The sequence below is a fragment of the Ursus americanus genome, chromosome 23 (genome assembly GCF_024610735.1).
Source record: "Ursus americanus isolate L20-20 chromosome 23, mUrsAme1.1.p, whole genome shotgun sequence".
NCBI lineage: Eukaryota > Metazoa > Chordata > Mammalia > Carnivora > Ursidae > Ursus > Ursus americanus.
The window spans coordinates 13869384-13884772 of record NC_142149.1 but is presented as its reverse complement, the minus strand read 5'-3'; the positions used below and the strand labels follow the sequence as shown (position 1 = coordinate 13884772).

The window sequence follows — 15389 nt, the reverse complement described above, 5'->3', positions numbered from 1 at the left end:
ACATCAGGCTCTCTCCTCAGCAGGGAGACTGCTTCTCCTCTCCCTCTGCCTGCCGCTCCCCCTGCTTGTGCTGTCAAATAAACAAAATCTTCTAAAAAATTATGTATCTCATCCAGCTCTTTTTTAAACTTTTATTCATTTAATTAACAAATATCTAATGAGTACCATGGGTATGCAAATATGAATAAGAGTCAGTTTATAGGGGCGCCTGGGTGGCACAGTGGTTAAGCGTCTACCTTCGGCTCAGGGCGTGATCCCGGCGTTCTGGGATCGAGCCCCATATCAGGCTCTTCCACTATGAGCCTGCTTCTTCCTCTCCCACTCCTCCTGCTTGTGTTCCCTCTCTCGCTGGCTGTCTCTATCTCTGTCGAATAAATAAATAAAATCTTTAAAAAAAAAAAAAGTCAGTTTATAGCTACAAAGGAGTTCACAGTGCTACAAGGAAAACATCAATACAACCAATGAACGTTTAAGTCAATACGACAGCACAATGAAGTGTGCTGCAGTACTGCAGGAGTATAAATAAGGGTATACTGGATGTTCTCTATTTGCTCCTCCGGATCCATTCTCCACTCTTTACCCAGTGCTTAGTGTCCTAGGAAGCTGACTTTTATGGACCACACAACCTAGGCTCCCTTGCCCTCCAGCTTCAAACTGGGTTCAGTAAATAAGAAACAACAGCAAGGGTCTTTCTGGGTTCCTAAAACGACTCTCTTCCTTTGCACTTGCTGGCCCAAAGATGGGCTAGTCCCTAGGTGCTGCGCTACTCCTTGGTGTATTCCCTTAACCCTGTCCATTCATTATAAGTGGTCCCTTCATAACAATCCCTTTCACCTATAGTGAGAATGTTACCTGTTTTCTATCAGGACCCCAACTGCTAGAGAGGGGTACCTAACTAAGCCTGGAGAAGTCTGAGAAGACTTCTCAGAAGAGATCATTCTTCAGCTATGTCTTCATAGGCGAGCAGATTAGGCAGGAAGACTAGGTAAGGAACGAAAGTAAGGAAACAGCACTGGCAAAAATTGGGGAGATATGAGAAAAGCATAAGAAAAGGTGAGGAGTTGGGCGGGGGGGGCGGTTATAGTTTAAGAGAGACTTGAGACATACCAACCAAACAATGCATAGACCTTTCCTGCCTCCTTATTAGAACCAATTAGTCAAAAAGGGGGAAGGGAACAAGGAAGAAAAGAGATAGAAATGCATCTCTTCGTTGACTGAGCCAGCCAGGCGCCTCTAGAAGGATTCATAATTCATTACAAAGGACTTCTGGTTCAACTAGCCTCGCTTCTATAGAACTGGAACAGTTGTACCAATTGTTTCCTCAAAAATCTATTACCATTCTTTTCATAAGACTTAAGAAAAAAAGTTCATCAGATAAAGATTCTCATTTCACTGTCATTGGTTCAAAATACTTATAAAGTTGGGATCTGAATAGTGGTTAGATTATAAATAAGAATACTTTAAAACTGTAGAGCTCTGAAAAATTAATTATCTCCCTAACATCAACAGGGATATGTGAATTTTCTTAGGTGACGCTACAAAAACAGATCTTTTTGCAGTGACTATCAGACAGATCTTTACTTTGTTAAGAAGTAAATTTTGGAGGTGTCTGGCTCCGCTACTGGCTCAGTCAGTACAGCATGTGATTCCTGATCTCTGGGTTGTAAGCTCAAGCCCCATGTTGGGTAAAAATAAGATCTTTTTTCTCCCCCCCCCCTTTTTTTTAAGAGAGAAAGGAAGAGAGAGAATCTTTTTTTTTTTTTTAATTTTATTTATTTATTTGACAGAGAGAGAGACATCCAGCGAGAGAGGGAACACAAGCAGGGGGAGTGGGAGAGGAAGAAGCAGGCTCCTAGCAGAGCAGGGAGCCCCATGCAGGGCTCGATCCCAGGATCCCGGGATCATGCCCTGAGCGGAAGGCAGACGCTTAATGACTGAGACACCCAGGCGCCCCAGGAAGAGAGAGAATCTTAAGCAGCCTTCACACCCAGCATGGAGCCTGACTCAGGGCTCAATCTCACAACCCTGAGATCATTATCCAACCCAAAACTAAGAGTCACTTAACTAAGCCACCCAAGTGACCCCAAAATAAAATAAAAAGTTTTGCAGAGTATAGTAAGAGTTCTATTAATGAAGTCAAATATTAATCTCAATGAATACTTCAGTCCTCTATCTTTATAACTTCTGTCAAAATTACTATGGTAAAAATGTCAGTTAATTCAATAATGACATCACAAAGACAGATCCTATTATTTGTCTCAATTGAAGTCCTAAAGACCAGGTAAGTTTTTTTCCAATTTCCTCATTTTTTTTTTGAAACATTTATTTATTTTAGAGAGAAAGAGACAGAGCTTGCACACAAGAAAGTGCAGGGGGGAGGGGCAGAGGGAGAGAGAATCCCAAGTAGATGCCCCACTGAGTGCGGAGCCTATGCAGGGCTTGATCTCACCACCCTGAGGTCATGACCTGAGACAAAATCAAGAGTTGGACCCTTAAACTGACTAAACCACCCAAGTGCCCCCTCAATCATTCTTTAATTTACAAATACTTACTGAGCGTATACTATGTATCGAGTATTACTTTAGGGTATTTTGAATGTATCACATGTATCAAAAGCCATCTCACTTTTCTTAAATTAAAAAAATTTTTTCTCATCTTTCTTCCTTTACAAAATTTCCAAAATTCAATTTTAAAAAATTCAACCTTTTTTATAGTAGTATACTATTCATGATTCTGAATAATCTGACCAATCAATAACTGTTCTTTCTTCACTAGAGAAAGTTATATTTAAAGCCAGATGACATAAGATAATATACAAAAATTAAAGAATTAGCTACTTATGTTTGTAATTCTAATAAGAATTTTTTTATCTACTCCTATAACACATTTAGCATATAGTTTATATAAGGAAATTTATCCTAATATATGGATTTTCATTAAAAGCCACTGTCACCTTTGATAGGTTCTAATTCTCCAACTCCATTTATTTCAAGTACACTCATTCAGACTTTGAGTTTCATAGGTCTTAACACACTCCAACATCTACCTGTGCAGAAATATCCCCACCTACTGACAAGAGGTGAAACTACGGGCTATTCTTGAAAGTGCCAGCAAGCTACAGGGACATGTATTAAGTCATTAAAGACTGGATTTGGATCCAAACAGTTTTGCCACCTCCAAAACCCTGAGCTATTCAAACTATTCTCCAAGGCTCTTCTACTTTTCACCAAAAGTAAGGGGGAGGGGAGAAAACACAGTTAACTGTCCAAGTGTATACTATATGAGTTAATGTAATGAAAACTGTAACACAGTAGCTTATCTAACTATATGAATTCTTTATGATACACGGGGTACCCCCAATTATACATTTGTGCCTATTTTATAAGACATGGTATTAATTAAACAGATAACTATATTAATCCTTATTAATGCTATACTTACTCTTATAAATAACAGCATATAATTGGTTATGACCAACATTTAAAAGTCTTTGATCGAAAATGACAATACATTAACATAATACTTTACAGCTTGAACAGTATTTTTCATATACATTATTTCTTGTCTAGGAGAATCTTAAAATACGTAATACTATCATTTTAAGCATGCACTTAAAACTAAAAGCACAGGGGCGCCTGGGTGGCTCAGTCGTTAAGCATCTGCCTTTGGCTCAGGGCATGAGCCCAGACTACTGGGATTGAGCCCCACATCAGGCTCCTCCGCTGGGAGCCTGCTTCTTCCTCTCCCACTCCCCCTGCCTGTGTTCCCTCTCTCCCTGGCTGTCTCTCTGCCACATAAATAAATAAAATCTTTAAAAAAAAAAACAAAAAACTAAAAGCACAGGCACCAAGAAAGTAAGTGATATGCTTAAAGGGACAATGCTTACCTGTGGCCTAACTAGGATCTGAACCTAAATTTTCTGCAAGTTCTATACTCTTTCCACAACATCCCAACTGCCTCCCTCCAAATTACAAAGTATATCTTACACAGTAAATAAGATCTACATTACGGATGTCTGTTTTGTGACATGAAATGTATTACGGTCAAATAAAAAAGTCTGCTTAGAAGCGCCTGGCTGGCTCGGCTGGTTGAGTGACTGACTCTTGGTTTGAGCCCAGGTCGTGATCTCAGGGTGATGAGATCAAGCCCCATATTGAGCTCCCCATGGGGCTCCACACTTGCCATGGAGTCTGCTTGAGATTTTCTCTCTCCCTCTGCCCCTCCCCCTGCTCATGCTCACCCGCTCTCTCTAATTTAAAAAAAAAAATCAGGGCACCTGGGTGGCTCAGTCGGTTAAACATCTGCCTTCAGCTCAGGTCATGATCCCAGGGTCCTGGGATCAAGCCCCACATGGGGCTCCCTGCTCAGCAGGAGCCTGCTTCTCCCTCTCCTACTCCCCATGGTTGTGCTTGCTCCCTCTCTGTCAAATAAATAAAAAAATCTTTAAAAAAAAATTTTTTTTAATCTTTAAAAAAAAAAAAGTCTGGGGCACCTGGGTGGCACAGTCCATTAAGCATCCGACTCTTGGTTTCAGCTCAGGTCATGATCTCAGCATCCTGAGATCCAGCCCCACATCGGGCTCCACACTCAGCATGGAGTCGTCTTAAGTTTCTCTCTCCCTTTCCCTCCCCCCCCTCCTGCTCATGCTGTCTCTCTCTCTCTCAGTCTGCTTAGATTTTAATAAAATTGACTTTCTTCCTTTGTCTTATAGAAAATACATGCTCATAATACAAAATAATACAACCAAAAAAATACCCATAATCCAACACACATTTAAAAATTACAGTATATCCTTTCCTTTCTATTGTCACATTTTACGTATGTTTATTCTTTTTATCCCACCTTTTTCCAAAAATGACCTGAGGGGGCTGATAGCTGGTAAACAGGCAAACCTTGTTAACTCATACCTGCTGCAATCCACTTTTATCAGTAAGAGATAAAAATAAATTTTTTAAAGGTACATAATAGAAATTTTCAGAAGAAAAATAGAGACCCCAATCTAGGTTTATTCTGATTTCCCATATTTCCTTTCATGGTACTATATATCATTAATAATCAATGTCTGCAAATGTCAAGAATTTGATAAATATTTATTGGCTGAATAAATGAAATAGTGGCTCCAAAGCATTACAAAATCCTAAATCATTACAGTATCCTAAATTAAAGACTTAATTATGCTTATTAAACTGTTATCAAAATGTTTAAGAAAAGCTTTTTAATCATTGTTTGAAATCAGAAGACTTATGTTAAAGCTATAGTTATCAGGAAATTGTGGCTTATAAATGATAAACTTGTAAAGGATAGAATTATAGCTAAAAGGAACAGAACAGAGTCCAGAAATAGAACTTACTACATGTATATTGTCAGCTGATTTTCAGCCAAGGTACCAAGACAATGCAATGGAAGAAACAAAAGTATGTGAACAAATAGTGCTAAGAAAATCAGATATCCATATGGGGAAGGAAAAAAACAAAACCTTAATCCTTACCTCTCACACTACTAAAAAAATTAACTTTAGAAGAGTCATAGATGTAAATGTAAAAGCCAAAACTGTAACACAGAAGAAAACATGAGAGAAAACTTTTAGAACTGTGGATTAAGAAAACATAGCTTAGGACATAAAAAGCATGAATCATAAATGAAAGACTGATGAACTAGGCTAAATCAAAATTCAAAACTTCTGCTTTTTGAAACACGACTGGGGGGAAAGCCCCAAGTTAGAAGAAAATATTTGCAAAACACATATCTGATAAAGGACTTGTATCCAGAATACAAAAAGAAATGTCAAAACTTGATAATTAAAAAAATAACTTAAATTATGAGCAAAATATTTGAACAGATATTCACCAAAGATACACAGATGGCAACTAAGCCCATGAAAAAATGCTTAACATTGTAGGTCAATAAGGGAATACAATTAAAGCTACAATGAAATATCTTACACACCAATTAGAATGGCTAAAATCCAAGATGACAACAGCAAGTGTTCAAGCTTCAAGTACTAGCTAGGACTGGGAGCAACTGGAACTCTTGCTGGTACAAATGCAGAATGGTACAACTTTGAAAAACACTTCAGCAGTTATTTTTAAAGTTAAACACATATTTACATATTCACCATATGAACCAACAATCTAATCATTTACCCAAGAGAAATAAAAACATGTTCACACAAAGAGAGGTATACTCAAATGTTCACAGCAGTTTTATTTGTAATGGCTAAAAACTGGAAAGAACTGAAATATCTGTGGATATTTATGAAATGATAAACAAAATGGGGCATATGTACACAATGCAACATTCCTCAGGAATATGAAGGAACAAACAGCTGATATACAAGATAGACAGATCTCAAAACCACTATGCTAAGTGAAAGAAGGCTGGCCCAGAAGACTACATACTGTACAATTCCATTTACTTAAAATTCTAGAAAAGGCAAAACCACAGTGACAGAAAGTAAAGTGGTGGTTGCCAAGGACTGGGGATGGGAGAAGGAGACTGGCTGTGAAGGGGCATGAGGAAACTTTCTGGGAAAAAAGAATAACCTTTATGCAATTATCTATGTAATAATTCCTAACATTTTAGGTATTATTAGATTCATTAACATAAAGATACATCTTAAATCTTAAAAAACCAAATAAATAAATAAGACTTAAGTTTTATGTCTGCTGTTAATTTAGTAAGAAACCAAACTGCTAAACTTAAGATACATGTCAATACTTCTCAGTATATCAAATGCGGTTTTTTAAAAAAAGTAGTCCATGCCTTCAGAACTTATTCTAAAACAAACTAACATGAAATTCCTCATTTTGTTAAACTAATTATACTTTAGTGGAAAAATCCAAAAGAAAAGAATTTTTTTTTTAAAGATTTTATTTACTTATTTGACAGAGAGAGAGAGAGCCAGTGAGAGAGGGAACACAAGCGGGAGAGTGGGAGAGGAAGAAGCAGGCTCCCAGCAGAGTAGGGAGCCTGATGCGGGGCTCGATCCCAGAACGCTGGGATCACACCCTGAGCCGAAGGCAGACGCTTAATGACGAGCCACCCAGGCACCCCAAGAAAATAAATTTTTTTAATGTAAACATTCAACTGTAAAAAATGCCAAATACTGGTACCTGGAAAACTAGCATCAAGTAAAATACTAGCAGGATTAGCATTCAACAAAATTGCTCTAATCAAGCAAAAATACCTATTGCTGCATTCCTAAAAACAAACAATAAATAAGATTAGAAAATACAATGAAAATGTCACAAATATAAATTAGCAGGAATTACATCAAAACATAGAAGATTAGGGGCACCTGGGTGGCTCAGTCAGTTAAGTATCTGCCTTCGGCACAGATCATCATCCCAGAGTCCTGGGATCAAGCCCTGCATGGGGCTCCCAGCTCAGCAGGGAGGGGAGTCTGCTTCTCCATCTCCTTCTGCCCCTCCTTCCCTGCTCATGCACGCACACGTGCACACACTCTCACTCGCTCTCTCAAATAAATAAAATCTTAAAAAAAAAAAAACATATAAAATTATTGAACTATCCTGAGCAATATGGACAAAAGCTTAAATGAAAGTAAAAATATAGTGTGCTCCTAGGAAGGAAAACTACACTTAAATGCCTCTTTTTCCCAAAGTAAGGTGATTCTAATCACAACCCTAAGGAAATTTCCTCTTAAACTTAACAAGTTTAATACTTGTGTGGAAGAGCAAATAAGTGAAAATAGCAGAAAAAGTTCCATCACAATCAGCATATTAAACTAAATTATAAAGCTACAATGATGAAAAGTGTGGCACTGAACAAGAGACAATATGACTCTATTATAACTAATTTAACATAAAAAGATATTCCATCACTGTCAAAAGGAAGATCGGGTTAATCAATAATAATGAGATGACTAAATAGAAACTGGGGGAGAAATATCTTCCTAAATGATTTTTAAGAAACACTAAAATAAAATGTACTTAAATATTTACTAAGCCTCTTAAAGAAAAAGGTCTTCCAAGTAATAGAATAAGAAAAACAAAAGAGAAGTTTAACAGATTTGATTCCTAAAACAACACATTTCTGATGTCCAAAAATGGTGAAAAATTAAAAGTCAAATAGCAGACTGCGAAAACATTTGTAGCAAATCTAACAACAGATTAACATTTTTAATTCTCAAGCAGATCAATAAGAAAAACACAAAGGCCTTAGCAGATAAGTAGGACAAGGCCAAACAAGTCAACAGAAAGAAGTATCATTAATAACAGGAAAATATTCAACTTCACAAGTAAATGTTTAAATACTATATTCCATGATCGGCAAAAAATTTAAAACAAGAACCAATGCTTGTAACAGGATAGTAAAAAGTTACACTTATTTATTCATTGCTGCCCTAAATAGGCACAATGCTTATAGGAAGCCGCTGAGGAAAAATTAATAAAGAACTTATAAAAGATCCACACCCCATAATGCAACAGCACTCTTTTTTTTTTTTAAGATTTATTTATTTATTTGAGAGAGAGAGAGTGCATGTAAGCAAGGAGAGGGGCAGAGGGAGAGAGAAGCCTCAAGCAGACTCCTGGCTGCAAGGCTCTATCCCAGGACTCTGAGCTCATGACCTGAGCCAAAAATCAGGAGTCAGAGGCTGAACTGACTGAGCCATCCAGGTGCCCCTGTAATAGCACTCTTTCTGTGGAAATATCTTAGGAAAATAATCCTTTTTAAAAAGTTATCTACACCAAGACGTTTACAGCAATCACCTGTAATAAAAAAATTTAGACATAAAAGTTATAAAAAGAAAAAAAGAACAACGGTTGTTATGTAGCCTACTCTTAACTAGATGACCTAAAATCAGTCTTCACAGTTCCCATCCCAGTCCATCCTCCCTACTGCCCAAAGATCAATGTTTCTAAACATCAAAGATATCAAAGCTAAAAATCCTTCAATGGTTCCCACTACCTTAAAAAAAAAAAAAAAAAATCAAACACCTTGGCAAAACATAGTAAGTTTTCCAAATTGGGTTGGTTCCTGTCCAGCCTCACCTCTTGCCATTCACATCTAGTGCATTAGCCACAAAGAATACATAAAGAACTACAGAGAATTACCTCTAGGTCTCCAGCATTCATTCAATAAAATGCCAAAAACCCTACTGAAACAAAGATTCTGGCTTCCTAGAGCTTATAGCATAGAAACAACAAATACCCTTCACTGAGTTAGGTCTGATACCAGAGGAAGAGCCTCTTAGTCACAAAGGAAAGGCCAACTCAGGTCAAGGAAAGTTCTAGGGATAACGGTAAGCCTTGAGTTGAACCTTAAATTTTTTTTTTAAAGATTTTATTTATTTATTCGACAGAGACAGAGACAGCCAGCAAGAGAGGGAACACAAGCAGAGGGAGTGGGAGAGGAAGAAGCAGGCTCATAGCGGAGGAGCCTGATGTGGGGCTCGATCCCATAACGCCGGGATCACGCCCTGAGCCGAAGGCAGACGCTTAACCGCTATGCCACCCAGGCGCCCCTACCTTGAGGTGAACCTTAAAAGATGCGTGAGAATCTCAAGGGGCAAGCGTAATTCCAACTAAATGGAATGTATTTATTTTTCCACACAAAATCTTAGACGTTGTAACAAGCTTCCTAGACAGACAATTTGGGGTTCTGACATGAACTTGACCTCCCCAAGTTTTTCCTACCTCTTGGACCTACTGTGAGAATTAAGAGTGATAACAGATATAAACTTAACACAGCATCTGGCACTTAATAAACATTCAATACCTGTCAGTCATAGAGAAACACACAACAATGCTGATTACAATAGTGTATTTCAAGGGTCCAGCATTCTTAGAACAAAGAAAGTAACAGTAAACAAAAATGACAGCAAAAAAGAGAAAAAGCAGTAAGAATGGGGTTAAACAACTTATCACCATACAGTCAGGGTCAAACAGTTCTCTGCATACACCATGATGATATCCTTACACTACACATTAAAACAGATGCTAATTTATATTCACAATGATACTGAATCATAAATAAAATATTAAGTTCCGTTAAATGTGTTCTATTTGAAAAACTAGGACATAGTACATCTTTAAAAGCCTTCAAAATCTTTAACGGACATCAAAAATGGCGACAATAAAAATCTTGTGTGCCTCAAGTGTGACCTTTTGTTTACCTTGAAAATTGAGTTTTATGCTAAATATGCTAAATGATAAGCCAAATATGTAACATGGTAGTATACAATAGTTACAGTTCAACCAACAGGAAAAAAAGTAAAATCCAAGATTAAAACACACACACACCCTTCACTCACCAATGAAAACCAAACTACATGAGGAACCTAAGCAGGTTCCACTACATGTCTGAATGTTAGACTAGAAAAGACAACTTAAGACAAAAGGAAAGGGCTTAAGCCACATTAGCTTCCTCCTCAAAAACCAAGAAAATAAAATGAATTGAGGACATTCAAATCACTAACACCCCTACTTAGAAACCTATGAGATATAATCAAGTTGTGATTTTTAAACCCTTGAGAATCAATAAAATATACAGTAAAATACTAAGATACCAGCATATCTAAAGTGGGACTTTTAAAGTTGATTTTCCTTTAGCTATAGACAAGGTTAACCTCATTACTGCCAAGGATTTTATAAATTAATAACATGAGGAACAGCATACAAAAACATTTAGGTTACAAAAAGGTCTGCAATAAATTTTCTGGAGAAGTATTCTGTTATTTCTCCATATCTAAGAAATTTAAACATTACAAATTATACTAAACTGCTTTTTCAAGTCTTTGATTTTCAAAAACAATAATGATATAAAAAATTACCCCATTTTTTTCTGTAACCAAATACAATGAATATTTTCTATCCAAAGCACTGTAAGAAAAGCCTGTATCAGATATTAATAAGTATAATGTATATAAATTTTACATTTTATAATCAATTCCCTACAGAAATAATAGTTGAAATTGATAACTTTACCATACAGCCTACTTTAATGATTAAGTGTTAATATGTCATAAGAACAACTGAAGTACCTGATGGACCAAATCAGATTTTAACCACCAATGGCCTGAAGAATTTCGAATGTGGGATTAAATTAACCCTGCCTCCTTAGCATCAAAAATACCAAACAGTTCACTAAGTAATAATATGTGGAAAAGTCTAGTATCTGTTTGTGGGCAGAGATCTCATGGCTCAAATATTTCTTCTTCAGTTTGTGTGTATGTGTGAGTGTGTGTGGGTCATCATGCCAGAATTGTTTATACCTTTCAGTAAAGGGGCAACTCTATGTTAAAGATATAATTGAGTACAGTTCATAAAGCACCATGAAATCAAAGACACTCTATAAATTTAAAATACTAGTATGGTGCTGACTTAAAGCAAAGAACAATAATTTTAAAGCATCTTACAGCCCAAGTGTATTGTAAACCAAATAAAAATTCACTGTGGGATGTGTCTTTTTTTTTTTTTTTAAAGTGATTTTCCTCTATTATGGAACCCCGATCTAAATGAACTGTTAAACACTTAGTCTAAAGGTATGCCAAACATTTCTTAAGGTCTTAACAAAGAATCAACTTTTTTTTTTTTTTTTTAAACAAAACGAGGCCTAGGTTAAATATTTTATTTGGCTTCTCAAGATGGACTGAAAAGTTGGGCACCAGCTCCAGACCAATTCCTGGACGCACATCAAACACAGCCCTGTCATTTATCCAGTCAGTCAAAACAATCTTTTCCATCTAACCCTTTAATGTTTATGTCCTAAAAAGCTGCTAATTGAATCCAGCTCTTGAAATCTATTTGTTAAAATCTATACCATCTAATTTGTAAATGGGCAAAAATGAAAAAATATGTTAACTTTCCTGGCAAAACAGAAGAGAATCCACCAAATGTAACCAAAAAGAAGAGGGCAATGTTTTTAATATCTGAATAGTTTTTTCTTAAAATATGACAGAGACAAATTCCCAATGGTTTTAAAAAATTGAGAATACCTCAAACTGTTTTTACAATTAAGGAGACACAGTGTATTTAATATTCCTCAGAAAAATCTAAAAATACAAAAGTCCCTCTATAAATTTAGTCTGGTGTTCCCTCTCCCCCTCCAAAAAGAAGTGTCATCTTTTCTCCTAAGTTTACTCATGAATTTTTATAACATATCATAGGCTGTAAGAAAACCACAAATAAACATTTTAAGACCTACTGAGTCACAGTAAAAACTTCAAATTCATTATATCTGCAAAACAAATCAAAATACCTGTTTTCTCCCTCATTTTCTCATTATGCATATAGCCTAGAAGGACATAAATGGCCCACAGCCTATTTCTGATGCTTTTTGCACACCTGAAATCACAGGTTCTTTCCATGATCACTACCACAGGACTGATTTCCGAGAGGAACATTAGTAGATAAACCCTAAAGCAACAAAGATCCCTTATAAAGGTTACCCAAGAAAACAAGGAAACTGAAAGGGGGCAAGGGGGGGGGGGGATCTCCAATCCAGGTTTTCCATTAAGAACCACTCAGTTCATGGTTTTTTGCAATTTTCTCCAAGGAAAGTAAAACTGTCATAAAAGTCATATTTTTTTTAAAGCGCAGCAAATTAACAGGTTAAATTCTCAAATACCAAATTCACTGCAAGTTTTCAAGTTTTTATCTGTAAAGTTCAGCCAGCGGACTGGGATGTGACACACAAGCATTCAATTACAAAATTAGTCCATATAAATCTCAAAGTCTAGTAAAGGCAAACATAACTACAGTTTATTTTTACACGCGCGTACACACACACACACAGAACCTTTCTCACCACACACCCCCAACGACTTGTATGATTTATTAATAGTTAATGGTGAAACTAGGATAACTACAGTGACTTCAATTCCACTTTCAAACCAAAAATAATTTGTCCTTAAAATGGGGTGACACGACCACGTAAGAATACAAAAAATGGCACTGTGTAAGCAAAATGTACCTATAATGTTAAAGATTTAAGGCACTTGGAATCATAAACACTTTGTAAGAGAGAAGCCTTCTACCTAGCAACCCTTCCATACATTCTTTTCCATTTAGAAAAGGGAAGGGGAGGAGGGGAGGAGAGAGAAAACTTCGCCTGCAAGTTTGTATGAGCACATACTTAGAAATGTACCCCAAAAAAAAAAAAAGTGTGTTCTTAAAGCAGGTCTAGAGTTAGAAGTGAGACACAAGTTCTGCGGCCTACAAGGAACAACCCAAAACATGCTACCCTACAATCAAACACTTCCAAAACACAGAGTGTACAATGAGCCGGAGTCGTCGGAGAAGGCGGACACACCGGAAAAATCCACCCCGGTCTCCTCCCCTCCCAAAGACGTGTGTTTCAGGTGTGCGGCACCAGCTGCAGTGGCTGGCGGCCGAGAATGAAGGTTTTTGCACGCGGGCATTAAGTGGGCGAACAAGTTAACAACCAGGGAACACACACACGCCCTCCCGTTAAGCGCTCCATCTTTAAGGAGTGTTTACTGCGCGCAGTCAGCAACCGGATCCAATAATCCCCGCCACAGGAGCTCTTCATCCCCCCGACGACCCCACCTGGGCAGTAGCCCAGGGGCTGCTCCCCGAGGCCCCGGAGAGTGTCGTGCTCCTCGGCCAAGGCTTTCCGACCTCAAATCCGCCTGCGAGTCCAACCAGGGGAGCCCTCCCCGCAACAAAAGACCCCCGAGACACCGTCGGCTTTTTAAAGAATTTCCCAACAAGGGCGAGTGGTTTTGCCATTACTCTCCTTGAACTAGGCCTTCCCACGTCCCCGACCCCCAACTCACCATTGATCCCGACCCTGGCCCTTCCCAAGGCCACAGACACCCCCCGCCGGCTCGCCCACCCCGCGGCTGCCCCGGCCCAGCTCCCGCCGCCCCCCCTCACCTGTCAGGCGCAGCTTGACGGGCCCGTTCCTCCGGCCCCCGGGGTTAGACATGTCCCCGGCGGCGGGGGCGGCGGCGGCGGGGGCTGCGGCCGCGGCGCGGGGCCCGGGGCCGGCGGGCGGGGCGGGGGCGACGGCGAGGCGCGGCGGAGTCACCACAGCGGCCGGGGCTGGGGCCCGAGCAGCCGGCGCCGCGGCCGCCACGGCCGGAGGGTCCCGGATGTGCCGAGCGTCGTCGCCATGAGCCGCGGAGGGAGCGGGACGCCGAGCTCCCCCCTCCTCCCACTTCTCCTTCCTCGGCCCGGGCCGCACAACAAAGCGGCAGCCGCGGCCGGCCGCGCCGCCTCCGCCCGCGCCCCCGCCGCCCGCACGCAGCCGCCTCCGCCTTTCCCTCCTCTCGGCTCGGCGAGGCCCAGGAGCCGACGGCGCTGGTCGGCCGAGGCGGGAGGTGCTCGGCGGCGCCGGAGCAGGACTCGGGTCTCGGCCGCTTCCTCCTCCACCCGCCCTCTTGTCTGAGGGAACCGGGTCCTGGGGCCGCCGCCGCCACTCGTCGGCTCCAGGGGGCGGGGAGGAGACGGGAGGCGGGGCCGGCGGGGCGGGGCCTAGGCGGGCGGGCGCGCGCAGGGTGCCCGGGGCGCGGGGGGCGCGGGGCGCGGAGCCCGGGGCGGCCTGGGCGCTGGCGGTGAAGGGTTGGGGGTGGAGTTCGCTGCAGCCGAGGGTCCCACACAGAACTTGGGGAGAGAACAGGCAAAAGAGCAAAGTGGCGGAGCCGAGCTCTGTGGCACCAGGAGGGGCTTAGGGTCCAGCCCACTTAAGGGAGAGCTTTTGTCCGGGCGACGCAGGTTTCATTTATTAGACGCCCACTGCGTGCAGGGCGATCTAACAGGCTGGGGCGAGCATGGTTGGAACCGAGTCCGCGAATTGAGCGGAAGTCCCCGGGAATTGAGCGTCGCTGGGGTAAGGGAAGAGACACTGTTCCCATACCGAGGGCTCCTGCAAATCCGTGGGGTGTTTTGCTCCTGGTATCGTCGTTGCCACCTCCATCCAGGACTCACCTGGTGGACGAGATCAGGTTACCTGCCTGCTCCGGCTCTTTTTCCGACTGTATCTCCAAGGATAGGAGATTGATAATAATACCTTAAAGGATTATTAACAAGATAAACCTCGGAGAGCATTGTATGCAAAGCTTTTCATACAGTACTGTATTTGTTATCTCAGGGGGAAAAAATAGAAAATGAAATAAAAATAAGTGTACCTTGCCCTTTGACCCTGTAAGTGCACTCTTCGAAATTTATTCTTGATATATAATACAGAAGATGTTCTTTGCAAAGTTCGGTTAATAACAAAAGAGGGCTGAGGGAACAGCCTAATGGTGAATGTTATTACATCATCCCCATCAATTTTTATGCAGCCATTTAAATGGCAATTATGAAGATCATATAATATGGAAGAGTTTACAAATAAAGTTTAAAAGCACAACAAAAAGTCGTATGCCTGCAAAAGGATGTAGGACAATGAAAACTAAGAATAAC

At 40.2% G+C, this 15389-nt stretch overlaps 1 protein-coding gene across 3 annotated transcripts in view; it reads right to left on the bottom strand.

Moving 5' to 3' along the window:
- The window catches only part of SMURF2 (SMAD specific E3 ubiquitin protein ligase 2), a 116800-nt gene extending 102806 nt beyond the window's left edge, over nucleotides 1-13994 (bottom strand). For all 3 annotated transcript variants that reach the window (XR_006782790.2, XR_006782791.2, XM_045814604.2), the window contains exon 1: nucleotides 13860-13994. Coding sequence is in view for 1 of the 3 variants with exons in the window: in XM_045814604.2 (XP_045670560.1) it covers nucleotides 13860-13911 (52 nt within the window). In the remaining 2 variants the exon portion in view is untranslated. The remainder of the gene's footprint in view (nucleotides 1-13859) is intronic.
- Nucleotides 13995-15389: the final 1395 nt, after the last annotated feature.